General features: G+C 38.5%; 1 protein-coding gene across 1 annotated transcript; it reads left to right on the top strand.

The window, feature by feature from the left end:
- Nucleotides 1–638: 638 nt before the first annotated feature.
- Lrrd1 (leucine rich repeats and death domain containing 1) lies at nucleotides 639–27,830 on the top strand. The gene is made up of 6 exons (XM_048436408.3): nucleotides 639–855; nucleotides 9,196–11,176; nucleotides 15,977–16,175; nucleotides 25,462–25,623; nucleotides 26,845–26,962; nucleotides 27,567–27,830. The coding sequence occupies exons 2-6, from the start codon at nucleotides 9,269–9,271 to the stop codon at nucleotides 27,748–27,750; spliced, it is 2,571 nt and encodes an 856-aa protein (XP_048292365.1). The 5' UTR covers nucleotides 639–855; nucleotides 9,196–9,268; the 3' UTR covers nucleotides 27,751–27,830.

Raw genomic sequence — 27,830 nt, 5'->3', positions numbered from 1 at the left:
GACAATGTAGTATTCCTTTTAGGGAACATTCTGAGAAAGATAAAACTACAGGGCAGAGGGCATAGCAGTTACTAGATGTTAAGGATGGGTGTGGGAGAACATGGGGACATAAAGGGAAGTGTGAAGGATTTGAGGGAAAGGGAAGATTATTCTGATGGTTAAAATAGTATATTCTCAAAATTCAGATTGAATCACAGATAATCTAACTACACATAAATTTAAAACAATTTTTAAAAGAAGCAGTTTTTGTACAAGTTAAAAAACTTTTTTTAAAAAATACAAAGGTTTAATAGAAATAAGTAAGTGCCCAAATTCCACTTAGTCAAAGACAATTATTAGATAAGTTATGTGCTATTTCAACGCTCAGCTCAGACCACCTAAATCAGATTACTGGCGGCAGGCTGCGAGATCTCCCCAAGAGAAGAAGGTCAACCAGCACACAGTCCATAAAGGCAGGAGGCAGCCACTGGGGAGCTGAAGGACAGCAGGGCCCACCCTTCTGGTCCCTGTGTGCGACCACAGCCAGCTCACAAACGTCGGAGGGAGACAGGACACGCTGAGCCTGCGCTGCCTCAGTCGCCATAATCGCAGACATTCGCTGCGCGCATGCGCCAGCCCCTGTCGGCCCTGGTGCACAGCGGAGGAGGCACTTCCTGCCTCCACCTACTGCAACACTTGCAGCCCTGAACATCGTCCTCCCCTCATGTTCCCAGCCTGCCGCTTCTAGTGTTTGCACTCTGTCCCACGCTGCTTTAGCCGCCGCTCAGTGCGCTTCTTCTCACACCGTGGAAGCAACTGTTGATGTCGCTTTCTGTGACAAAGTCCTGTGGTCACCTGAATGTCCACATCTTTCAGGTAGGTAACAAATTACCTTGTATCTTTAACTTTACTAATACTTGTTCAAACAGTTTGGATCTGTGTTTGCTTATCTAATTGGCAATGTGTTTTAAAATAGAACTTAATGCTCACGAGAGTGGAGATTTTCTCAAATACATTTTTAGAATTTTACTTAGTTGTATATTTCAGCTTTTACAACCTTTGTGGAAAAGAGTACATGTGCAGAAAGGGAGGTGCCCAGGACATGGGGGACTCACATGTGGAGGTCAGAAGACAAGTTGCTGAAGTTTATGCTGTGTGGGTTCCAGGCATCGAACTCTCGTCGTCAGGCTTGGCAGAAAACACCTTTACTAGCCAAGCTATGTTCTTGGGTCACTGATGGCAACTCCTTCAACTGAATACTTTTCAGTTATTTTTTTTAATATTTATTTATTTACTTATTATGTATACAATATTCTGTCTGCAGACCAGAAGAGGGCACCAGACCTCATTACAGATGGTTGTGAGCCACCATGTGGTTGCCGGGAATTGAACTCAGGACCTCTGGAAGAGTAGGCAATGCTTTTAACCACTGAGCCATCTCTCCAGCCCCTTTTCAGTTATTTTTAAAAAATAATTTTTTTAGGTACGTGTTTTCAAATAACCTAGTTCAATACCATAATGAAACAGCATTCTACACTTCTAGTGTAGACTAGTGTGCACAAGTAGCATTAGTCACCAGTCACATGTGGCTATTGAACACCTGAAATATGGCTGTGACTAAAGAGATGTCTTGTATTTTACTTAATTTCCATTGAAATAGCTACATGTTGCTAGTGTATACCTTATTGGAAAATGATACCATGTATTAAACTCTCAGTATCATCCCCAGTCCCTGGGAATAAAGCATGTGACTGAGATTGCCAATTGTTACCTCTAACAAGCTGTAGAAGACATCTTATTTTCTTTTCCAGCACCTGATTTTCCTGTGAGGTTGCCTGTACCTCTATACCAGTGGTTCTCAACCTGTGGGTCGAGACCTCCTTTGGGGTCACCTAAGACCATTAGAAAACACAGATCTTTACATTACAATTCCTATGTTATGAAGAATGGAGATTTCCTCAAATATATTTTTATAGTTATGAAGCTGTGAAGAAGCAAAGAAAGCGATTTTATGGTTGTGGGGTCACCACAACATGAGGGCTGTATTAAAGGGACACAGCATTAGGAAGATTGAGAACCACTGCTCTGTACGACAGAGTCTGTAGCATTTGTGATTTAGCGGAAGTGGATGCTATGTTAGGCTTAGGCTGAACCATGTAGCGCAATCTAAAAAGCATTATTCCAGTCCCTGGCCACAGTCATTGACTCAGGGTTAAACACTTGACCTAATTTAGACCCATGGAGACTTTGGTCTCCAGCTCACTTATACTCACACCAAGACACTGCAGTCCTTGTTTTTAAAAAGGCTTTGAATCTTCTTTTCTTGTTAGTTTGTTTGGTTTTGGTTTTGTTTTTCGAGACATAGTTTCTCTGTGTAACAGCCCTAGCTGTCCTGGAACTAACTCTTGTATATCAGGCTGGCCTCAAACTCACAGAGATCCTCCTTACTCTGCTTCCCAAATGCTGGGATTAAAGGCATACACCACAACCTGGCTAAAAACACTCTTCCATAATATAAATGTACCAAACTCTCTATCACAATATAAATGTACCATGAGCTGAAGACCATGAGCTGAAGACTTTGAAATGGTTCCAATTAGGGTGGGGCATGGTAATCCATGCTGAAGTCTGGCACCTAACAGTATTCTATATGCATGATAATACATTTCTCCACTGATGCAGTAAGCCTGATCAAGCTGAAATAAAAAAGCAAAATACTGTTGTTTTATTTGAGCAAAACTCCCACCCGGGTGAGTTCTCCAGCTCCAGAGATTGAGGCTGGAGAAGTCATACTTCTTATATGCATGTTTATATACCCTGTATGTGAAGGGTGATGACATATCTATCCCTAGCTGGGTTTGTGCCAAAATATGGTCAAAAGCTGAATGCTTTAGAAGGGGTCTTCAGCTACTTGCAACTTCAGAGAAGGAGCTCCCACAGCCATCAAGAATGTGGAACTGAGTTTTTTGGCACCTTTTCTTTGCTGGAGATTCTCTGAGAGGGTGGGGTTTGGAGAGACAGGAATGGGGCTCTCCTGGTCAAGCAGGAGGTTCCAGCCAAATGGCACCCAGTCCAAATTAAGGCAGGTTGTGATGATCCATGCTGTAGGTCTAGCACCCAGGTGGCGAAGGTGAAGATGGAAAAACTCACAAGTTCACAACAACCTGGGCCACAGAGAAAGCTAAACTAAAAAACAAACAACTGATCTCAGAATTTGGTCCCCTATTCTCTGTCCAACCTCTGTAAATCATCGTTTGGTTAAATCCTCCTCAAGTTACCAGTTTGAGTGGATCCTCTTTCTTCTGTGGAATTCTGTAATGAGAGTCTTTGGGGTTCAGCCCCAAGGCCTCTCAGGGTTCAGAGAGAAAGTAACAGCCAGTGAAAGTCTGAGGGCAATTGTATCTCTCACTCTGTGCTTTTTTGAATCAGTCGTTAATTATTCTGCTTCTATTTTAATTCTCCTGTCCTTCCTCTTAATTTTTCCAAACTTTTCCCCCCTCTATTCTAAAAACTCTTCTCCTTACAGGAGTCTTGAAGCAATAAAAAAAAAATTTAAGGGTTACCTCTCAATGGTCAAAAGCACATTCCTAGGGTAAGTGATATGGAGCTGAACCATTGCCATAGCAACACAAGATTCCAAAGTTATAGAAATAAGACATATGACCAGATGGGGAGGGGTCACAGTACACAGTGACAAATTTTGAAGCATAGGCCTATTGTTAACATATTTGACAAACAAAGAATTGTTTTTCTTAGGGTGCTCTGTGTAGTAACCTTGGTTGGACATCTGTGATTCTGACCTTGTATATAGCTGTAAAGTTTTAAGCTTATAATCTATTTCCAAAATGCCTTTAGTCTAGATTAAAATTGTTCTTAGGTGAAAGTGAACTAATTGTGTGTAGTAGTTAGTTGAGCCAAAAGAAACAAGTCAGGGTTTTAAATGTCTATAGTTCTCATAGGACAAATAGATCTAGTTATGAAGCATGTCCTAATATATTCTATATACTAAAATTATATAACTAAATGAAAAGTCATGTTTCTGACCACCCATAGATATGTGTGCCCATAAATTGAGATATAATCATGAGATTATATATACACATTGAATAAAAATACATAGTAATGGAGAGATATCATAGCTGTTATTGTACAAATGAAATTACAGATGAAAGCAACCGTTTTCAGAGTCAATAGTCCACAAGCTTTGCTGATGGGGTACCCCATCAGGGAATACTTTCTCTGGTGAGGTGATATCTGATTTTCAATTGCTATGAGCTGAAATTTTGTCATGGCCCACAATAGCTTGTGGTAAATACCCCTGACAATTCTGTTACCAAAAGAAAAAGGAAGGAATTTTTTTAATTTAAAAATACTTAATTTAATTTTCCATATTGCCTATGGCTATGAGTTATTAAACTTTATCTTTCAGGAAAACAGTACTATTGAGTGAATAGCATTTTGTGGAGTTCAGTCCTCTGAAGCTCGTTGCATCAATAATTCTTGACGTCTAGCAAGTAACTCAATGATAGATTGCTTGCCTAATGTGTGAGGATGAGGTCCTGCAAATATTTTTTTCAATTAGAAATGCAAAATATAGCTGTGTATGTTGGTATATTCTTATAAATTCAAGACCAGCCTTGGTTACAATAAATAAATAAATAATAAACATTGTCAAGGTCTTTCCCTTCCTTGGTTAGCATTACTCCTAGTGTTTATTTTTTAAAACTATTATGAATTGGTTATATTTCTGTTTTATTTCATAGCAATCTCATTACAGAGATCCACAGAATTTGCTGATTTTTCTGGTAATATCTTTAGGGTCTTTTAAGTCTTCAATTACAGAGTTTGTAAATAGGGCTAATTTAACTTCTTTCTTACAAATGGTGTGCTGACTAGTTTTATTTTGACTTGACACAAACTTCAATCACTGGCAAGGAGGGCACCTCAATTGAGAAAATGAGTCCATATGACTTAGTTGCAGGCAAGCCTGTAGGAAATTTTCTTAATTAGTGATTAGTGGGAGCACCCAGATAATTGTGGGTAGTGCCAACCCTGGCTGGAGGTCCTGAGTTCTTTAAGAAAGCAGGATGAACAAGTCATGGAGAGTAAGCAAGCAAGCAGCAGCCCTTGAAGGCATTTGCATCAACCTGCCTCCGGATTCCTGTCCTGCTTGAGTCCTGACTTCCTTCAATGAACCCAAGTTGCTTTTGGTCATATTCATCCCAGAAAAATAAACCTTTTTTTCTTCCAGCAATAGAAATCTTAACTAGGACAAATGGTATGCCTTTTATTCCTTTCTCTATTCTTATTGATTATAATGCTTGTAGTGTTAGTGTTATACTGATATATGCATGTAGTGTCTTCCAACTTCATATATGTTAAATATGTGTTTGATATATATGCAATAGAAATCTTAACTAGGACAAATGGTATGCCTTTTATCCCTTTCTCTATTCTTATTGATTATAATGCTTGTAGTGTTAGTGTTATACTGATATATGCATGTAGCGTCTTCCAACTTCATATATGTTAAATATGTGTTTGATATATATATCAAACCCTTTATTTGATATATATATGTATATATATATATATATATACCCTTTATTAAGTTTAACTAAGTTTATTAAGTTGAACTAAGTTCCTTTTTGTTGTAGCATGAGTGTGGAATGTCCCTCTTAAGCTAATGTGTTTGAACACTTGATCACCAGCTGGTGGTACTGTTTTCCCAAAAGGTTATGTTTTCCCAAAAGTTTATGGAACGTTTAGCAGGTGGAACCTTGTTGGAGGAAATATGTAATCAAGGATGGTTCTTGAGTTTTTATAGCTTGGCTTCACTTCTTGTTCTTTCTCCACTTCTTAACTGTGAATACAGTGTGATCAGCTGCCTCCTGCTCCTGCCATCCTCGTTCCCTCTGACATGCTGGACTGTAAGGCAAAACAGATCCTTCCTTTGTCACAGCAATAAAAGTAACTAATGTTCTCAGTTTCTTTAGGATTTTTTTTTATCATGACAGGGCACTGAACTTTGTTAAATACCTTCTTTGGATCTATTGAGATGACCATGTAAATAGCTAACCTCAAATCTGTTTTTATGTTTTATTAAATTTATTGATTTGTATTTGTTTCTACTGAACCAACCTTACCTCTCAGTGATAAAATTCAACTCAGCCTTGACATAACTTGACAAACTTCTTAGAATTTAGTTTATAAGTACATTATTGACAATTGTTTGCCTATATTCACCAGAGTAATTGGTCTATGGTTAAAAGTTCCTGCACACCACAATGGAGAGAAAATCCTTTCCAACTGTGGTGGTTTGAAAGTAAAATGGCCCCCAAAAGGATCGACACCATTAGGAGGTATGGCCTTGTTGGAGGAGGTGTGGCCTTGTTAGAGGAGGTGTGGCCTTGGTGGAGGAGGTGTGATCTTGTTGGAGGAGGTGTGGTCTTGTTGGAGGAGGTGTGGTCTCATTGGAGGAGGTGTGGCCTTGTTGGAGGAAGTGTGTCACCATGGAGACAGGCTTTGAGGTCTCATATGTGCTCAAGATACTGCCCAGTGTCTCAGTTCACTTCCTGTTGCCTTTGAATCAAGCTGTAGAATTCTCCAGCACCATGTCTACCTGCATGATGTCACTCCCATCATACTATGGACTAAACCTCTGAAACTGTAATCTGCCACCTCAGTAAAGTTTTTCTAAGAGTTGCCATGGGTCATGGTTCCTCTTCATAGAAATAGAAACTCAAACTAAGACACCAACTGTATGTACGACCAGAGGTTGATAACTAGAGAATATGTGAAGAACGGCAAAAATTAAACATCAATCCCCCCACAAATATTCCAGTCAATAAACATGCTAACCAATCACTAAGGAATTCTCAGAGGAAGAACCCACTGGACTCTTAACTACTACACAGACATTCTTGGATAGCCACCATGTGTTACACTGCTCACAAAGCTAAGAAACAGAACCAACTTAAATATCCATCAATAGATAAATGGATAAAGAAAATAATAAGATTAACATATATAATGGACTTTCGTTCCACCATACAAAAGAATGAAGTCAAAATATTTTCAGGAAAATGGATGCAACAGCAAAGCATTAAGTTCTGTGATATAATCCAGAATCTTATGTGGATTCTCGATTTTAATTTGTATGCTTGTGTATAAGTGTCAGTTATGAAACTAGAAAGACAACTATAGAGGAGGGGAAGAGAATTTAGGGGATGGGGAGGGAGAAAAAGCAGAGAAAGGAGATAATGAAATACATGTAGCATGAAAGCAGAGAAGAGGGGAAGATCTGTGTGGTCCACTGGAGATGGGAACAGGAGGGTAATTTAGTGATACTTCATTTGTATTGTAATAAATAAAATTTTCCTGAAGATAGGAATAAAACAGCAGCACTGGTCAGCCTTACAGACCAGAGAGTTGTAACATGAGGGGCTGCTTGTCGTGGTTTCTGTCCTGCCTGATTCCCACAGTCAACGGTCCCAAAGAATCACACAGAAGGTCTACATAAGTTATAAGGCTGATTGGCCCATTAGCCCAGGCTTCTTATTAACTCTTATAACTTATATTAACCCATTATTCTTATCTATGTTAGCCATATGACTGAGTACCTTTTTCAGCAGGGCAGGTCACATCTTGCTTCTTCCATGATCTGGGCAGGACTGGAGAAAAAGCTACCTTCTTCCCAGAATACTCCTGTTCTCATTGCCCCACTTCTACTTCCTGTCTGGTTGTCCCACCTATACTTCCTGCCTGGCTATTGGCCGATCAGTGTTTATTTAAAACATAATTAACAGAACACAGAATTGTCCCACACCACTTCCCCCACCCCCCCCTTTTTAAAAAAAAAAAAAGAAAACAAGAACATCCATAGTCCATTTTTGGGGAATGAGGGCATAGTATTCCAGGCTACTTCCTGCTGGTTGGGGGTGCTGATAATCTTATGGGGACCTAAAGAAAATTAGAATTATGATCAAGTCCTGACTGGAGTATCCTGTGAGCCTTGATCATCTCAGGCAGCAGTCTTGAATCTGTTTTGGATGTAGAACTCAGACATCCAGGCCATCTGCTCCTACTGGGGTTTTCTCAGGTGGTCTTACTTGATCAAATCTGATTTTTCTTAACTCAGAATGAATTCACAGCCTCTCATTTCCTGCGGAAACAAAAGCAAAATCTCTTTTCCAAAGTAACATACCTTTTGACTTCAATTTTGAAGTCAAGGTATTTTCAAAATACCTATCTTGGGTTAATTCAACAGCATTTATAAGCAAATATCTTTTAGTAGCTGTTGCTCCTTCCTCAGCATTCAAACAATTCAAAGAGTGTATAATAACATACAGTATCCAGATTCTCTGTGTGCTTTCCATCTTTATACAGAATTGTCCCATACCAGAGAGTAATGACACACACCTTTAAGCCCAGTAATCATACTAGTTTGCCATAGAAACCTGGCAGTAGTGGTGCATGCCTTTAATCTCAGCCCTTAGAGAGGCATATAAAACAGGAGAGAGCTCTCACACACAGTCTCATTCTGAGGATTTCTGGAGACAGTATCACCATTTTCAGAATGAAGTAGAGGTAAGAGTCAGTAGCTGGCTGCTTTGCTTTTCTTGTCTTCAGGTTTGTTTTAAAAAGAGCAGCAAGCCACTTTCCGCTGCCTGGCTCCTGGAGCCTGGCTAGATTATACCCTGAAATAACAACACACAAATTGTATTCCTTTAAACATTGCCTGGCTCATTAGTTCTAGCCCCTTATTGGCTAACTCTCACATCTTGACTCAACCCATTTCTAATAATCTGTATGTCACCACAAGCTTGTGGTTTATCGGGAAAGATTCAGCATGTCTGACCTGGCAGCTTCATGGCGGCTCTCTCTGAATCTGTTCTGTCTCCCTGCCTATCTAAGTTTTGCCCTATCAATAGGCCAAGGCAGTTTTCTTTATTCAACCAATGAACGAAACACATAGAAAGAAGGCCCTCCTACACCACAGTTTGAACTCCGATATCTGTCTCTGGGTTTTATTAATCATTCTAGCTACAGGGTAAAGTTGGCTGCAGCTGGTGTTCTGCAGAACAGAGCTAGGGATGAAACTAGAGGATTGGATTTGAAGAGACTGAGAGAGGGATGAAGCTATCCAGTTAGCCCCACAAGTGTGCTTTTAACATCATTATTACACTTATTTTAATGTCAACATTTTTCTTGTAGGTTTAAAGGAAAAAAGAACATAAAAAAGTAGAGTTACAGTCTTGAGTTGGTGGAAGAGATACCAGTAAATAAGATGTCAGAAGATGAGAACAACTCAGAGACTGGAAGAGTCACTAGATCCGGATCACCAGAGGAAAGTGGATTTATTGAAGAAACACCAGATCCCTTAAATGAAGCTTCTCCATATTCAGAAAGGAGAGATTCTAGTCATATTTATGAAATAAATCCTTCAAAGGGGGGCACAGAACAGTCAGCAGCCTCCTCTCCAAATCAACTTAATAGAGATGAAGAGAAAAATAAAAACATTCTGTTTTCTGATGCCAACATAGCAGATGTCACCCCACTGTCAAAACCAGAAATGTCCCGAAACTCTGTGTCATCAGAGACGAAGGCAATGGAAGACTATCAAAATGTCGGATTTCCATCTGGGGAGAAAGTTAGTCCACAAACCTCCAAAAATCAGAAAGAATTTGACTTAGAGGCAGATAACTTTGCAGTTAATCTTGAGGCCAAGGGTTTACAAGAATTCCCTGTGGACATTTTAAAAGTCAAATATGTAAAATATCTGTATTTAGATAAGAATCAAATAAAAACTTTCCAAGGGGCAGATCCAGGAGATGTGCTAGGACTTGAGATTCTGTCCCTGCAAGAAAATGGATTGCCATCAATTCCCATGGAAATACAGTTGCTTCACAACTTAAGGATACTAAATGCCAGTTACAACCAGATATCATGCATCCCTAAAGAACTATTACAACTTAGGAATATGACACAACTCTTTTTAAATAGTAATTTAATTGAGGATTTACCTGCTGCTGGCTTGGAAAGTCTTAGAAATTTGGAAATTTTAAGTTTAGGTAAAAATATGTTAACACATATACCAGAGTCTTTGTCCAGTTTGAAGAACTTGCAAATTCTTAATCTGGAATATAACCAATTGACAATATTTTCTAAGTCCCTATGCTTCCTTCCAAAATTGGTTTCACTAAACCTTACTGGAAACATGATAGGCAGTTTGCCAAAAGAAGTTAGGGAGCTGAAAAACTTAGAAACCCTTTTAATGGATCATAATAAACTTACCTTTTTGTCTGTGGAAATTTTTCAGCTGCCCAAAATAAAAGAACTTCAGCTAGCTGACAATAAATTGGAAGCTATTTCAAACAAAATTGAGAATTTCAGACAACTCAGACTTCTTAACCTTGATAAAAACTTATTGAAAAACATACCAAAGAAAATTTCCCACTGTCTACTGTTGGAATATCTTAGTCTTAGTGATAATAACATAGAAGAGCTTCCTAGGAAAATTCATAGGCTTAAAAATTTGAGACAGCTCCATGTTAACAGAAATAAAATGATAAAAATGGCTGAAGAAATCTCACATCTTAATAACATAAACAGCCTGGAGTTTTCAGGCAATCAAATCACACACATTCCGATTGAAATAAAAAACTGCAAAAAAATAACCAGAGTTGAATTGAATTACAACAATATAATGTACTTCCCAGTGGGGTTGTGTGCTTTACCGGCACTTGACTACCTGAGTTTTAATGGAAATTATATTTCAGAAATCCCTGTGGATATATCATTCAGTAAGGAGCTGCTTCATCTAGAGTTGAATAGAAACAAACTCCCCATGTTTTCAGAACACCTGTGTTCTCTCACTAATCTTGAATACCTGGATCTTGGTAAAAACCAAATAAAGATAATTCCTCCCTGTATCTCTGCCATGGTGTCACTCCATGTGCTCATTCTGTCTGGTAATAAGTTTGAAATTTTTCCAGAGGAACTGTGTGCTTTAAAAAACTTGCAAGTACTTGATATTTCAGAAAATCACTTACAGAAAATACCTTCAGACATATCTAAACTGAAAGGGATCCAGAAATTAAACTTCTCGAGCAATCAGTTCACACATTTTCCTGTTGAAGTATGCCAACTTCAAACCCTGGAGGAGCTGAATATGAGTCAGGCGAGTGGGAAAAAGGTAAGAGTGCTCTTCTGGGTTTGGAGGGCAGGGCGACTAGAGGAATCTCAACCTAAGACACATTGTACTTGTGTCCTGGCTAGCTTTATGTTAACTTGACACAAGCTAGAGTCATCAGAGAGGAGGAAACCTTGATTGATAAAATGCCTCCATGAGATCCAGCTGTAAGGCATATTCTTAAGTAGTTATCAAAGGGGAAGGACCCAGCCCATTGTGGGTGGCACCACCCTGGGCTGGTGGTTCTGGATTCAATAAGAAAGCAGGTTGAGCAAGCCATGACGAGCAAGACAGTAGGCAGCTCCCCTCCATGGCCTCTGCATCAGCTCCTGCCTCCAGGTTCTTACCCTGTGTGAGTTCCTGCCTCAGCTCACTGCTTTTGATGATGAACTGTCATATGGAACTGTGATTGGAATAAACACTTTCTTCCCCAGGTTGCTTTTGGTCATGGTGTTTTATCACAGCAGTAGTGACCTTAACTAAGACAACATGGAAGTTCTTTTGTGTGTATTTTAAATAAGTGAAATGTTCTGTTTGAAAACATGACCTAGAGACAAAACACAAAAGCTTTACAGGACAACATCTCATTCAAGTGCAATGTGAAACAAAGTAGATGATTTTGTAGATTGCTTTCTATTTAATTCACTGGGAAATTTTAAATTGTATGTGTCTTGTACATGTATGCATTCCTGTAGTGTGTACAGTGTGCACATGGGTACATGCAGAAGCCAAAAGTGTCTTCTTCAATTTTTTCTATTTTTTGTTTGTTTGGGTTTTTTAGTTTTTAGACAAGATCTCAGTGTGTAGCTCTGGCAGTCCTGGAATTTACCGTGGTGACTAGATTGGTCTTGAACTCACAGAGATCAACCTGTTTTATTTCTGTTTTGATTGCTGGAATTCAATGTGTCACCATGCCCATTATTTCTACCTGTTTTTTTTTTTGAGACAATCTCTCACTGAACCTGGAGACCATGGATTGGCTAGACTAGTTGTTCACTAAATGTGTCTCTACCTCAACCCCTCTGCACTGGGGTTATATGCACGGTCCCAGCTTTCCAATGGGTGCAGGGGATTCAAACTCAGATCTTCATGCTTTCAGATACTTTATTTACTGGGTCATCTACTGACTCCTATTGTAAGAAGTTTTAAAGTTTATTAATCATACACATGGTTGAGCTGGGAATGTGGCTCATTGGCAGTATTTTGCCAACTCATGCATGACTCTGGGTTTGATCCCCACTACCATAATGCAGCACTGAAATTCTAGAAAATTGATATGATAGAAATTTCCCACAGACATTTAATAATAAAACTATTATATATTGTTTTAATGTACTTTTAGTCTCTTTCAGGTATAGACTACAAATTCAATTTAAACTTTTATTCTACATAAGCATTTATCCTTAATAGAACATAATAATAGTCCCAATAACTTTTATAATAAATACATGATTTATGTAGTATTCCTCTGAAATAATATTTTCTTCATGATAATGCTTTAGTAAATTTCGTCATAAATATATTTTTCATATTTCAAGCTGTTTTCTTTGGAACTTACTCCTAGAAATGTATAGGGTAATTATTTGCTTATTTACTTCTTACTACTTATTTTCTGAGGTGTTAGGGAACAAACCTATTCCTCACATTGTAGGTAAATTCTCTGCTACTAAATTATACCTCAAACTTTGGAACTATTTTTTAAATTATTGATATATCCTTAATTCTCAATAAACACAACTATCATCTGACCATTTTTAGTGCTAGATTATTATTCAGAGCAAAATACCTCTAAAATCTGTTCTTAAAAAATCTTCCTTTTTGCTCAAAAATAATCTCTATGATCTATGGCTCAGAACCAAAGTTATCTGGCTTTTATATCTTATATCTACTATGTAATACATTTTCAGCAAGTCTGCCACAGTAGCAGTGTGTGTCCTCATGGAATGAAGAATGAGACAAAATGTAGTAAAGTTACTTTTGTATTAAATACATATTTTGATTCTTCAATATAATTACCAGCTAATTTGACTAGCTTATGTTAAGTACTTTGAGTATCTCTTGCTATGTCTTGTGACTCCTCTAGACTATGTCCCTAACTGTAGTTGGAACTTTCTTTGGGCCACCAATCAGCTGCCAAATAAAGCAGAGAGACATAATTAATTAGGATTGCTTAGCCTTAGTTTAGGCTTATCCCACTAGCTCTTATAACTCAATTTAACCTGTTTCTATTCATCTACATTTTGCCTTTTGACTTTTTACCTTTCTTATTATGTATTCCTGCTTTATCCATGTCTGGATGGCTGGCCCCTGGCATCTCTTTTCTTTCTTCCCTTTCTCACCTGAGCCTAGATTACTTCTCCTACTTATTCTCTCTGCCCGCTAGCCCTGTCTATCCCTCCTCTGCCTAGCTATTGGCCATTCTATTTTTTATCAGACCAGTTGGGTGCCTTAAACAGGGAAGGTAAAACAGCAATCTTTATCTAGTTAAACAAATATTCCTCAACATAACAAATGCAACCCATCTTTACTGAGTTAAACAAATATTCCACAATATAAACAGATGCAACACATCTTTACATAATTGAACAAATGCAACACTTCTTTACCTAGTTAAATGAATATTCCACAGAATAAGCAAATGCAACTTATCTTTACATAGTTAAACAAATATTCTATTGCATAACACCAACTTTTCATTAACTGTTCGATGTCATCACACCTACCTGTCACACACATAATCCCTAGCACTCTAGTTCCACAGTTGATAATTTCCCCTGGAATTTTTAATGTCACTTTCTCTGTCTTTACCCATGTATATAACACTTGTTTTATGCTTAGTTTACTCCAGTAACTGCCTTTCCTGTTCTCTCTGACTTATTTTTCTGTTTATCAGGCCTTGTCAAAGTCATCAGACTTCATTCCAAAAGACTTTTTTTTTTTAAAAAAAAGTACATATTCTATTGTATGTGTATGAGTGTCTTGCTTCAGTGTATATGCATATAAAGCCTGCTTGAATCTCATGGAAGACAAAAGAGGGTGTCAGATACTTTGGAACTGGAGTTAAAGTTGATTGTGAATTGCCGTGTGGGTGCTAAGAATAAAACTTCAATCCTTTCCAGGAACAGCAAGGACTCTGAACTGCTAAACAATGTCTTCAGTCCCACAGGGACTGATGTTAATGTGTTCTGTTGGGCATGATGGCACATGACTGTAATCCCAACACTCACAAGGCTGAGTGAAAGGATAGTAAGTTGAACCTGTAATACAGAGTGAAGCTGTCTAAAAAAGGAGGGGTAGAAGAAAGGAAAGAGAAAGAAGGAAGGAAGAAGAAAAGAGGGAGGAAAGAAATTTAGGATCAAAGTAGTTGCCAAAAGCACCAATTAAGTCTTTACAACATCATTTTAAAAGTCTTTAGATGGGAAAACATTGTTTATAAGAATCCTTCTTGCCAGGCAGTGGTGGCGCACGCCTTTAATCCCAGCACTTGGGAGGCAGAGGCAGGCAGATCTCTGTCCGTTGGAGGCCAGCCTGGTCTACAAGGGTTAGCTCCAGGACAGGTTCCAAAGCTACAGAGAAATCCTGTCTCAAAAAACAAACAAATAAACAAAAAGAGACAGAATACCTAAAGGACTAGCTGATTCAAAAGTCATTCAACAGCCAACTATCTGAAGAAGATGATTCAACAGTCCTTCAACAATCAACCATCTGAAGAAGATGGGTCAGGTTAGTCACAGAGCTTCCCTTGGGCAAAGTGGAAGTTGCTCAGGTCTTTTCTTTCAACATCAGCTCCATCATTGCTTCATCACAGAGCTCTCACTTCCTCTACAAGCATTGAGAAACATTTAAAGAATATCTAGTCAGGTGTGGTGGCCGCATCTTTAATTCCAGCATAGGAGGTTATGGGGCAGAAGTAGGTGGATCTCAATGAGTTTGAGGCCCACCTGTTCTAGGACAACAAGCCTACACAGAGAGACACTGTCTCAAAGAAAATTAAATAAAATTTTCAAAAAGAACATTCATTTGAAGGAAATTCAATGACAGGCCTACAGACCTATGCTGATCTTATTCTTGCTACGTAAGCTTGGCCGTCAGTCTTTCATAATCTTGCTTACTTATGTATTTCTGTGAAGTTTTTAACACTTCTCTGTAATGGATACCTCCTCATCAATTCTATTTATGTATAATGTTTATCCTGCTTTACATAATGTACTTCAATCCTATTCCTTCTTGTGTGTGTGTTTGTGTGTGTATGTGTATTTGTGTTGTATGTGTGTATTCTTGTGATTTATGTGTTGTATTGTGTGTATATGTATGGTATGTGTGTATGTATGTGTTGCATTGTGTATGGGTTCTGCGTGGTGTATATGTGTGGTCTATACCCATGAGTAAGGGCGGGTGTCTTCCTCTATTGCTCTCTGTGATGAGAATAAGATAAAGTGTGACTGAGTAGTTGAAAAAGCTTCAGGGAAGAACAAAAGACAAGGCAGCATTAACTCTAGGGAGACAAGAAAGATGAGAGTGGGTGACAGCAGACACTGAGCTGGGGTGTGGGAAGAAAGAGGTTCTTAAGCAACAGGGCTAATTAGGAAGCACTGATCAGACCATGAGTTACATGGGAGTTACATAAAAGTTTGAGGATTTTTAGGATGTAAAGTCACAAAGAATCTGTGACAGAATGAAAGTATCTCCTTAGGAAAAGGTTAAAACAAAACTTTATTTTTTCCACTTGTTTTCAAAAGGAAAATGTAGTGATACAAATACTTATGGATTTTTAAAATCATGATTGTTTAATCATTTTTGCAGTTAACAAGACTTCCAGAAGAGCTGTCTAATATGATTCAACTCAAAACACTTGATATCTCAAACAATGCCATCAAAGAGATTCCAAGAAATATAGGGGAGTTGAGAAGCCTGGTTAGTCTACATGCAAACAACAATCAAATAAGTTCTCTACCACCATCCTTTCTGTCTTTAAAAGTTCTACAGCACCTAGATCTCAGAGGTATGTGTCAAGTATAATAAGCAATATGAATCTGTAAGTAGAACATTGATGTCTAAATTTCAGATTTTGCTAACGAAAGCATGTCAGACAATGTGTTAAGTGGGCATCGGAGGGAGAGGGGCACACAGTGCTTTCCCAGTAACAAGAAATGAGCATGAAGCTGAAGAACTGATTTCTTGCCTTGAAAGGAACCCTAGATATAGAAACAGGAGGAAACAGGTGCTGTGGTGGGAGGAGTGGGGGGAGCTTTAGGTGGGAGGTGGAGAGCAATACAGAGGGAGGGGGAAACAGAAGTAATACTATGAATGTTTGGAAAAGGCATAAGGGATCATATATTATGTTTATAATTCAGATGAAGTTATAGTATTTGGGGTGATAATGCTTCCTCCAAAAGCCATGGACTATCTAATAAAAACTACAGTACCAAGCATGAGAAACATCTTTTCTAGCTTTTGATCAGGGAAGCCCAAGAGAATTCCAAAGCTATCAATGTGGACTACTGTTATTGTCCTTAATTCCCTCCCAGAATTTGAATGTAAGACCCTATTGCTCAAGACACCACATACTTTAGACACAGATCTTGAAAGACTTGAGCTGAAATAAATCTGGAAGCCTCCTCCCCAAAAACTAGCTCTCATCTTATCAGAAAGTATTATGCAAGTTGTCAAGGAAGAAGAGGGACTGGTAATCCTACAGGGAGAAGAGGGACTGATAGTCCTACACAGTTATAAAGCCCATGAAATACAAGAATGACTGGACCGCCAAGATAATCACAAAAGTCAATAGTGGCACTTTTACTTTGGGGTAATTAAACAGTTGTCTACTTGGACTTAAGGCCCACTCAACATGGTGATATTTGTAGGAAGAGGACCTACTTGTTTGTCCCGGCCACCTGGCTAACTTAGTCCCGAAATAACCACACAGAAACTGTATTAATTAAATCACTGCTTGTCCCATTAGCTCTAGCTTCTTATTGGCTAACTCTTATATCTTAATTTAACCCATTTCTATTATATCTGTATATCACCACGAGGTCGTGGCCTACCAGCAAAATTCTGGCATGTCTGACTCTGGTGGCAGCTCCATAGCGTCTTCTGATTCTGCCCTTCTTCCACCCAGCATTCAGTTCTGTCTTTCCTGCCTATCTAAGCCCTGCCCTACCAACAGGCCAAGGCAATCTCCTTATTCATTAATCAAGAAAAGCAATACATAGACACAAGGACCTCCCACACCAGGTATTCATGCCTAGTGCTGTAACACTAGCCCACTACCAGTGACTACCCAAGAGGAGTGTCTATCTTGACAGTTTCTTAAACCAATACAATTTTATTGTTTTCTAAATACTTATCCTTTCACCCCTCATCAAAGTATCTTCTTTTTACAATAGATGGAGATTATTAAAAAGATCCACAACTGATCAAAATGTGAGGAATAAGTGACTATAGGGTTCTCCACCCCAATTGATACATGTGAAAAGTAACATCCAAGGCTTAGAGAAAACTGTGGAAGAAGAGGCAGAAAGATTCTAAGAGTCAGAGGCTGAGGATGTCTGCTATTACATTGTATTACCCTGTATTACACTGTATCTCCTAGGCACCATAGACAGGGAAGCTCCACCCATGAACTCTCAACAATATGGTTGGTTGAACAAGACTAGCATAATGACAACTTTAGTTAACAGTCCACTGTAGACAGGGGAAATTCCACATGACCCAACCACTAGGTGAAAGGATATAGGCTTTGTGACTACAGAGAGGTTCAATGTTCTCTATGGACAAGCTCCCACATAGATTGTCCAATCCAAAATGCCCATCTCTGGACACAGTACATATGAACAAAGCCAATGGACTTAGTGGGTTACATATATATATATATATATATATATATATATATATATATATATATATATATATATATATACCATACTCATGTATGTACATACATGTAATAATAAAGAAGAGATCATGAATTTGAAAGAGGAGTTAGAAGTGGGAGAGGTAGATATGGATGCAGTACTTATGTATGAAGTTCTCAAAAAATAAACTATCAAAAAGAAAGAGAAATAAAGAAAGCAAAATACAAACAAAAATTTCCCCAGAACCTTTTGCTCTGTTGCAGATTGAAACTCCCAACTGGAACTATAGTCCCTGGCGATGGTTGAGTTAGGACAACATCAAGACCAAAAGGCCAGGGGCATGGTACCCTGCTCTTCAGACTGGAACAGTTCTCTGTTGTTCCATATTAGAATTAGAAAATAGTAAAACTCACTTTGCCAGTCAAGCTCCAAAGAAAAGCTGGGGTGGTGCAGATCAGTGGAAAGACCCGTGTGTAAACACCGCCTCCCAAGTTTCAGTCTGAAGGCAGTTCATTTCTAGAAGAGCTAAAGAGAGTTAAAGTTACCACAGATATACTAATGGCAGGAAGCAGTTTCCACCAGTGACTTGAGGAAATAAATAAATGGGCATAATATTGACTCTTTAGAACAGTGGTTCTCAACCTTCCTAATGCTGCAGCCCTTAATACAGCTGTGGTAACCTCTGGCCTAAAATTATTTCCATTACTACTTCATGACAGGAATTTGATACTGTTATGGATGGTAATTTAAATATTTGTGTTTTCCAATGGTTTGGGGTGACCTCTGTGAAAGGATTGGTTGTTGTTCCCAAAAGGGTCATGACCCCTGGATTGAGAATCACTGCTTTGGAGTGCAATGATGGATCTGTCAAGATTTAAACACAGAGCCTGGTGTGCTGAATTTTAGCAGATGCTGTCATCTCTGCCTCAAAAAAACAGACTAACAAGTGAAAGAAAAGGAGATGGGCATACTGACACTTTGGACCCAAGGAAGACAATTCCTCAGTGACAGCCCAGTTTTCTTTGCAGTCTACTTTACAGCCACGGGTGCTGTTTTTACTTCCCACCCTTTCTATTTGCTCTTTTTGTTGGTATCAGGAACATTGGTTCTGATGCTTAGTTCCTCTGCCAGATCAGTTATTAAATATTTTGAATAGTATCACTGTGTACATGGCCTAAACAGAACTTTAAAAGGGTCCTCAAGCTATGTCTTTTTTTCTATTTATTCTCTCTCTCTCTCTCTCTCTCTCTCTCTCTCTCTCTCTCTCTCTCTCTCTCTTTCTTTTGAGGTTGATATACAAAGTAATGGACCTAATTATCACATTTCATGCATATATACCTATTTTAGTTAGAGTTTCTGTTGCTATGTAGAGACACCTTACCATGGCAACTCTTATAAAAGAAAAACATTTAATTGGGGTGGCTTACATTTTCAGAGGTTTAGTTCATTATCATCATGGTGTGACATGGTTGCATACAAGCAGACGTGGTGCTGGAGAAGTAACTGCATGTCTTTCATCTTGACTTCCTGGCAACAGGAACTAGACTGAGATACTGGACATGACTCGAGCATATATGAATCCTCAAAACCTGCTTCCACAGTGGTGCACTTCCTCCAACAAGGTCACACCTCCTAATAGCGCCACTCCCTTTGGGTGTTATTTTTTCAAACCTCCACAATGCCATTATACTTTGCTCCTATTTCTCTCCCCCCACAACTGCATGCTACAGTCCTCCTGCCAGTCCCCCTTTCTTCTCTCATGTCACCTGTATTCTGTTATTCTATTTTTATCTTCCCTCTTTCTTTCTGTAAGATCCTTTCCTCTTCCTCATGGTTTTCTAGCTACTTTCATAACAGGCACACACCTGCACATGCACATGCATGCACGTTTATACACATGCACATGAATATAAATCTAGAGTCATGAGTTGGAGAGTTGGTTCTGAAGTTAGGAGCACTTGTTGATCTTGTAGAGGACCCAGGTTCAGTTCCTAAAACCCCCATGGCAGCTCATAACTATCTGTAACTCCAGTAGTACTAGGGGATTCAACGCCATCTTCTAATTTCCATGGGAACCTTACATATGCATACATATATGCAGTAAAAATACTTATACACATACAATAATAAAGCAATTAAAATTTGAATCTGGAATCTGCATATGAGGAAGATACTGCAGTGTTTGTCATTCTGACTCCTGCTTACTTTGACGAACATAATTATCTCCACTATTCATTTTTCTACAGATATCATAATTTCATTTGTCTTTCTATGGTTAAACAAAATTCTGTCTTGAATATCTGGTTTATCCATGCATCTCTGGATTGACTTCTCATACTATATCGTGCCCTCTTTGTAAGCCCCACCCACTTCCTCCCCTGTCCCTAGGCAAGCTGATCTTCTGCTTTAGGTCTGAGCTCTCTTTCATTTCTCTCCCAAAGAGGTAGTTGCTGCCATAGCTCCTCTGCTCTCCCCCACCCCCGTTTCTCTCTCTCTCTGCTCTTCTCTCTTCTCCCCTTCCCCCAACCCATTAAATATCCAACCTCAGTCTCAGTATCTCATTCACCATGCGACTTCCTGCCTAGGACCTGCTGGTCCTCATGGCTGCCTGTTGCAGCAAGTGCCTATCCATCTGTCTCTCACCTGCTGTGGCTGCAGCTCCTTGTGGGACTGGCTGCCCCTGCTGAGGTCTCTCACCCACCACTTGGCAGCTCCCTGCCTGGGACCGCTGTGGTCTCGTACCTGCTGCCCACTGCTGCCATTCAGGGTCCTGCAGTGTTCCTGCCGCTGCACCCCTTGGGGGACTGCAGTGTTTTATTTTTACCATTACACACTTTTTTTTTTACTCAGAATTCTGATTGTGAAGGTCACTGTGGTAGTTTGAAAGAAAACTGAGTGGCACTTTCTCCAAAGGGAGTGACACTGTTAGGAGGTGTGACCTTTTTAAAGGAAATATGGCATTGTGGGACTGGCTTTTAAATTCTCTTTTGCTCAAGCTTCCCTCAGTGTGACAGTCACTTGACTTCCAGCTGCCTGCAAGATGTACCATTCTCAGCTCCAACACTGTGTCTGCCTGCACAGCACCATGCTCCCTGTCATAATGATATGACTGAACCTCATAAACTATAAGTGAGCCCCCTCAATTAAATGTTTTCCTTTATAAGCGGCCTTCAGTGTCTGTGCTATGGGGGTTCTATGTAGGAAGTGGTCTCCTGTACCCATGCATTGAAGGCTACTTTCCACTTTCTCTTCTATCAGGCTCAGTGTGGTTGGATTTATATTGATATTTAATCCATTTGGACTTGAGTTTTGTGCATGGGGATAGATATGGATCTATTTGCATTCTTCTACAGGTTGACATCCAGTATGCCAACACCATTTGTTGAATATGCTTTTTTTCTATTGTATAATTTTAGTTTATTTGTCAAAACCAGGTGTTCATAGGTGTGTGGATTAATATCCAGATCTTTGATTCGATTCCATTGGTCAATTTGTCTATTTTTAGGCTAATACTAAGCTGTTTTCATTACCATGGCTCTATAATAGAGCTTGATGTCAGGGATGGTAATGCCTGTGGAAGTTCCTTTATGGTATAGAATTGTTTTGGCTATTCTGGGGTTTTTGTTTTTCCATATGAAGTTGATTATTGTTTTTTCAAGGTCTGTGTTGGAATTTTGATGGGGATTGCATTGAATCTATAGATTGCTTTTGGGGATTGCCGTTTTGACCATGTTGTGTTGGAAAACTCTAAATTCGTCTTTATATCCTCTTCCCCCTATACCATTAACATAGACTTAACTTCCTTAAAACCAGAGCCCTGTTGGAACCTGACCCCCAAAACTGATTTGGCTGGTCTATTGGGCAATCTGGACTTTGCAGTGACATAACTGAGTGTCCTCAAAAGAGCAGTGGCTACTTTTATAAAAGACTGTGGATCTTCAGACTGATAATTCTACCGTTTTCTTTTGATGTCCTGAAAATCAGGGTTGGCCTGTTAACAGCTGTTAAACAACATCCTCAGTGTGAGCTGTCAACCCTCACTCTATGCTTCTTTCCTTTTCGGAGCTTCAAATGAAGACTCATCTGGTTTTACAGTGGCTGTCTGATTTTTGGTAGTCGATACAAGAAGGGAATTTGGAAGTTCTTGTGTATTATTAGTGATTGTCTGCCAACATCCTGCATGAAATACTGTGATTGTTTATCGGAAGTGTCTTTAATAAAGCTGATACAATTTGACTTGGATTTTTTTTTAAATTTAGAAAGCAAAAAAATTAAAATAAAATAAAGATCAAACCCAAATGTGTGGAAGTAATTCAATAGAAAATTATATTATCAATAAACAGTATACTTTAGATGCCAAAATACAAAGGAAGACCAAATAAAAACAATTTCAACAAAACTTTCATCTGTGCCACGCATCATTTTAGAAAAGCCCCAAAATGCATCACAGATCTAGCTATAAAACTAAAAGTAAAAAAACCTTGCAGATAAATAGAAAACATTGACAAAATTTTCTCAGCTATTATATTAACAATTAATGAGAGTTAGGAATATGGTGCTTGGCTGGAGAATGGAAGGCTTTGAAAATAGAAGTAAATCTAAATAATTGACATTAGATTTCAGCAAAATGTGAAACTCAGGCCTTATGAAGAGAATTTTTAAAAAAAGAATAGAAAAACCACATAGTTTATAAAACAATTGCTGTATATGTAGAAAGTAACTATGTGGTCAACATGCACATGTACAAACACACATGCATCTCACATACACACACACACACACACACACAGAGAGAGAGAGAGAGAGAGAGAGAGAGAGAGAGAGAGAGAGAGAGAGAATTTTAAAAAGAAGTCAAGAGCTTAGAACTAGAACACAGTGTGGTACAGTACTTGCTTAATATAGGGAAGCCCCTGAGTTAATCCAACACTATGAAAAATGTCAGCTCAACCAGAATCTACATAGATGTTGAGTGGCTCCTTTTTAAAGAGTGCACACAAACAGCAGCTACACATAAACAATACTGGGGAGCATCAGTGTCAGAGTAAGGAAGTTCGGAAGTACACTCGATAACACTAGCAGAAGAACTAAAGTCTGGCAAACTATGAGGAGTTAAAATGTGGGAAACTGTAACTCTGATACGCTTTTAGCAGGAATGAAAAAATGGTATAAGCATTTTTGAAATACTGGTTATTTCTTATAAAGTTACGTTCACACTCACTTATGATCCATTAATCAAACTTCAACTATATTTTAAAGTTATATTTAAAAATAATAAGTGCAAATGTATAGAATGACTTTATTCTTAATCACTCACTCAAACTGGAAACTCAAGTATCTTCTTTATTTAATGAATGAATAAATTATTGACATCTATCTAATGGAATACTTATTAATAAAAGGAGCCAAGCTATTAATGAGAACTTTGATGACTCTCAAGTGGCAAGTGAGAAAAGTCAGGGTCTGTGCATTGTGGCCTTTAGACTCTACACATGCATATTTTTATATGACTCATCTGAGTTCTTATAATGTACTTTATTCCTCCCTTCTCTGTCCCCCCCACAAAATGAATAGCACTAGATACTGAGTCCTCCCACCCCCTCTGTTTTGTCTTTTTTGTGAGGATGGAAGCCAGGGTCTCAGGAGCATGAGACAGGTGCCTTCCTAATGCTGCACATGCTGCTTCAGGTCTTGATTTCTTGATACCACCCTTCAGTAAGAGGAACAGGTCTTCATCTGCATTTGTAACTAACAGAAATATACCATACATAAATAATAGAATGGCAGCACTCTAGTGTGAGATAGAATTAGCCAACACCAAAGCACTCCAGTGTTTCTGTGTATCTAAAATTATTCAAGCCAGGATGGCATTCATTAAGAAAACAAGCAACAACAAATTCTGGCAAGGATGTGGAAAAATAGGAAACCAGGGAAGTCAGTATCAAGGTTTTTCAGCAAACTAAACCCTGATCTCCTATATGACCTAAATACCACACTCATTTTTACACAAACACTCCAAGTCAATACATCACAGACACACCTGTATATCAGTGTTCACTGAGCAGTGTTCACATGAGCAAGTTTATGAAACAACTTAGGTGTCAAAAAACAGAGCAATTAGCTCCCAAGGTCCAAATGAGTAGCAGAAGGAGGGAGAACATGAGCAAGGAAGTCAGGACCGCGAGGGGTGCGTCCACCCACTGAGACGGTGGGACTGATCTAATGGGAGCTCACCAAGGCCAGCTGGACTGGGAGTGATGGAGCATGTGATCAAACTGGACACCCTGAATGTGGCTGGCAATGAAGGCTGACTGAGAGGCCAAGGACAATGGCACTGGGTTTTTATTCTACTGCATGAACTGACTTTGTGGGAGCCTGGTTTGTTTGGATGCTCACCTTTATAGACCTGGATGGAGGGGGGAGGACCTTGGACTTCCCACGGGACAGGGAACCCTGACTGCTCTTAAGACTAGAAAGGGAGGAGGAGGTGGGGAGGGGGAGGGAAAAGGGAGGCGGGAAGGAGGTGGAAATTTTTAATAAATTAATTAATTAATTAATTAAAAAAACAGAGCAATTGCTGTAGGAAGTCTTACAGCCAGTGGTTACCCGCCCACTGGGGCGTGGCCTCTTATACTATATATGCCGATACAGAGCATGCATCCAGCCTCTTTTGAGGCCTCTCTGTTCCGGTTGTGGGTTTCTGTTTCTGATCTCCGTTCCAGCAGAGGATTCTGATTTGTGAGTTTACCCCTAAATGAATAACCAGCTATTTCTCAATTCTGAGCTAGTGTGGGATTTCTTTTAAGCGTATTCTCTTCAAGCAATGACAAAGAAAATATGATATATACTCAAAATAGAGGGGTTTTAGTCATAAAGAATAAAGTCATGTCATTTGCAAGAAAATGAACACAATGGGGGATCATATTAAGTGAATTCAGACAGCGTCATGCAGACTGATAGTGTTTCCTCTCTCTTGTGATTCTTACATGTATACAAAAAGACAATCCATGTATGGAAGAAGTGACAGTGTAGAGAACAAATAGGACAAAGGAGAGGGAGGGGTAAGAAAAAAGGGGTCAGGGACATGGAAGAAATGCTTACCATGCCATATATACTTGCATAAAACTAATTTTCTTTTTAAAAGTTTATATTAAAAATGATAATACCTACCCTGAAAAGTCATTTGCTATATTGTAAAAAGATAGCCTCTGGCTTCATTTTGCCAGCCCTAGGAGACAAAGGAACTACATTGGTTTTTAATACACTCTTTTTTTTCCTTCTAGCGTGAACATTAGTAAGAACTTTGGAACTGTCATCACTGGGAAAGTCCTTGGACACTTTACCAGCACAGTAGACTTCTGTGTGCATAGTTTCTGTTTCTGTAGTTTAATTTTACAGAAAGATGAAATTCCTTACAAGTTTTTTCTTCATTAGGAAACAACCTGACAGCTCTACCTAGTGCTATCTACAGTCTTTTTTCGCTGAAAGAGATAAATTTTGATGACAATCCATTGTGGAGACCACCAATGGAAATCTGCAAAGGAAAACAGCTGCATACTATTGCACGCTATCTCCAAAGAGCAGATGAAAGAGATGGTGGGTGATGAGTGAGAAACAATCTTTGTAAGAAGTTTTCTGGTATCTGTATAGTAAAGGAGCCTGCTTTGATTGGAGACTGTGAGCTGGCAGTAACATCAAAATGTTTATCATCTTCCTTTTTCTGAAGGTGTTGATAACTCAGATTATTCAATATTGGGGAAAATTGGAATATATGCTCCCCAATCATTCTATCATGTACCATATCTACATAACCAAGGGCATATACCAGTATAAGCTAATGACAAAGTTGTATTAAAAAGTACTGTATTTCTGAGCATTTTATTAAGCACTTTGATTTTCTTTTTATTATTAGTATGAAATATATTCTAAGTAATTAATAGTTTATATACATTTTTTCAAAATAAAAAGGTCATAATGTTTATGAGATGATACAGAGCATGGGAGATCTTGAAATTTTTCATAGTACTCTAATCATCAAAGATGACTTTAAATCACGTGATTTAGGAGCTTCTGGTCAAAAAAGACATATCTAGATAACACTATCTAGAAGCTTTATTATTTTAAAAAGGCACTAATGGGTTTGAAAGATGGCTCAGTGTTTAAGAGTGTACAGTGCTCTTGCAGAGATCCTGAGTTCAGTTCCCAGCACCCATGTTGGTAGCTCACAACTGCCTGAAACTCCAATCCCAGAGGATCTGATACCTTTGGCCTCTGTGGGGGCCTACACTCACATGTAGCCCCCTAAACATGCTCATTTTTGAGATCAGGTCTCTCTATGTAGTCCTGGTTGCCCTAGAACTCACTATGTAGACTAGGCTAGCCTTGAACTCACAGAGATTGCCTTTTTAAGTGCTGGCATTAAAGATGTATTCTACCATGCCTAACCTTTAATAAATTAAAAAATTAATATCTATCTAAATAATAATTTTTATTATAAATATTTATCTATATGCCATGTTTACAATAGATGGTAGTTTTTCAAGGTAGTTAATATAAAAAAAGCCAGAATTGAAGAGAGGAACTTGGAGATCACTGTAAAGTTGCTTGTAAGATTCTTTTCAAGTAGGTCTGTGGGACTCCTCAGATTCTAGAAGCAACAGGATGGGGAGTACAACTTGAAGATAGTTCAGCTCTATATTGTCACTTTCAATTTTATTTGACATATATGTTTGATAAAAACACAGAAGAAAACTAAATATTAGCTCAAAGTGTCTTTTTTCTCGGAATGAATAATGTTTCTTCTGTGTTCAAATGTAGAAAAAATCTTAGAGAAGATATTCAACATAGTTGCCAACAATGTCACTGAAATAAATTTTGAATTTTTGCAACAAAAACTGAACATCACAAGCTCAGAAAATAGCTTCCCTGTAAAGAAGTAAGTATAAATAGCATTTGGTACAAATGTATTTTCATACCTCATTTACATGGTCTTCATATCAACATAGTTTAGAAATATTTACATTAACATAAACCCTACTATAGATGGTGACCTTTAGCTTCTAATGTGTTTGAGATACTTGCTGGGCAACCATACAATGTAATGAAGAAGAAGAAGGAGGACTGTGTGAGGAGAAGCTGTTGGACTTTCAGTCCAGCTGATTTCCTGAACTTGAGCATTTCCTTTTCTTTCTCTCTGCTTCAGTTTCTTCCATGGTAAAATGAATACATAAGTTTAGAAAGCTGCCATGACAATCAAGTGAGACCAAGCATTTTCTCGTATTGGTTTATGTAACCCACAGTGATTATTGTCTTAATAGTTGAATGTAAGTTGAAATGTGGGCTTTTTTATAAGAAAAAAAAGGAGCTAATGTTTGCTTCTGTGTGTCAGGCTCATTGTAAATGTTCATATATACTGTCTTCAGTTAAATTTAGTCTCACATTGATGTGGAAAATTAATTTGAAAACTTAGATAATCTTTGAGTAGCTTAAAATAATGGTTTGGCTGGTTATTAAGATAATCATTATTTAAATTTTCACAGCACTACTCCATTAAATGAGAGGATCTACCATGCACTTATTAAGTGGAAAGCAGATAAAAGCTTGTTACTCACAGCTACTGCCTTAAGAGACCAACTTGTTCGGGCACTAAACATGATAGGTGCCTACGACATAATGGACAAGATCACAGCTTTGAATCTTTATACAAGTGCCATCAAAATCTAGCCAGTGAATCTGAAGTAGAGGCTGAAAACTTACGAGGCATTTACAGAATTCATTTTGCTGATACAAAGGAATTATTTGTA

This window comes from Myodes glareolus, chromosome 25 (genome assembly GCF_982192425.1).
Source record: "Myodes glareolus chromosome 25, mMyoGla1.1, whole genome shotgun sequence".
NCBI classification, from domain to species: Eukaryota; Metazoa; Chordata; class Mammalia; order Rodentia; family Cricetidae; genus Myodes; species Myodes glareolus.
The sequence above is the reverse complement of the archived record's forward strand: the minus strand, read 5'-3'. Positions and strand labels throughout refer to the sequence as shown.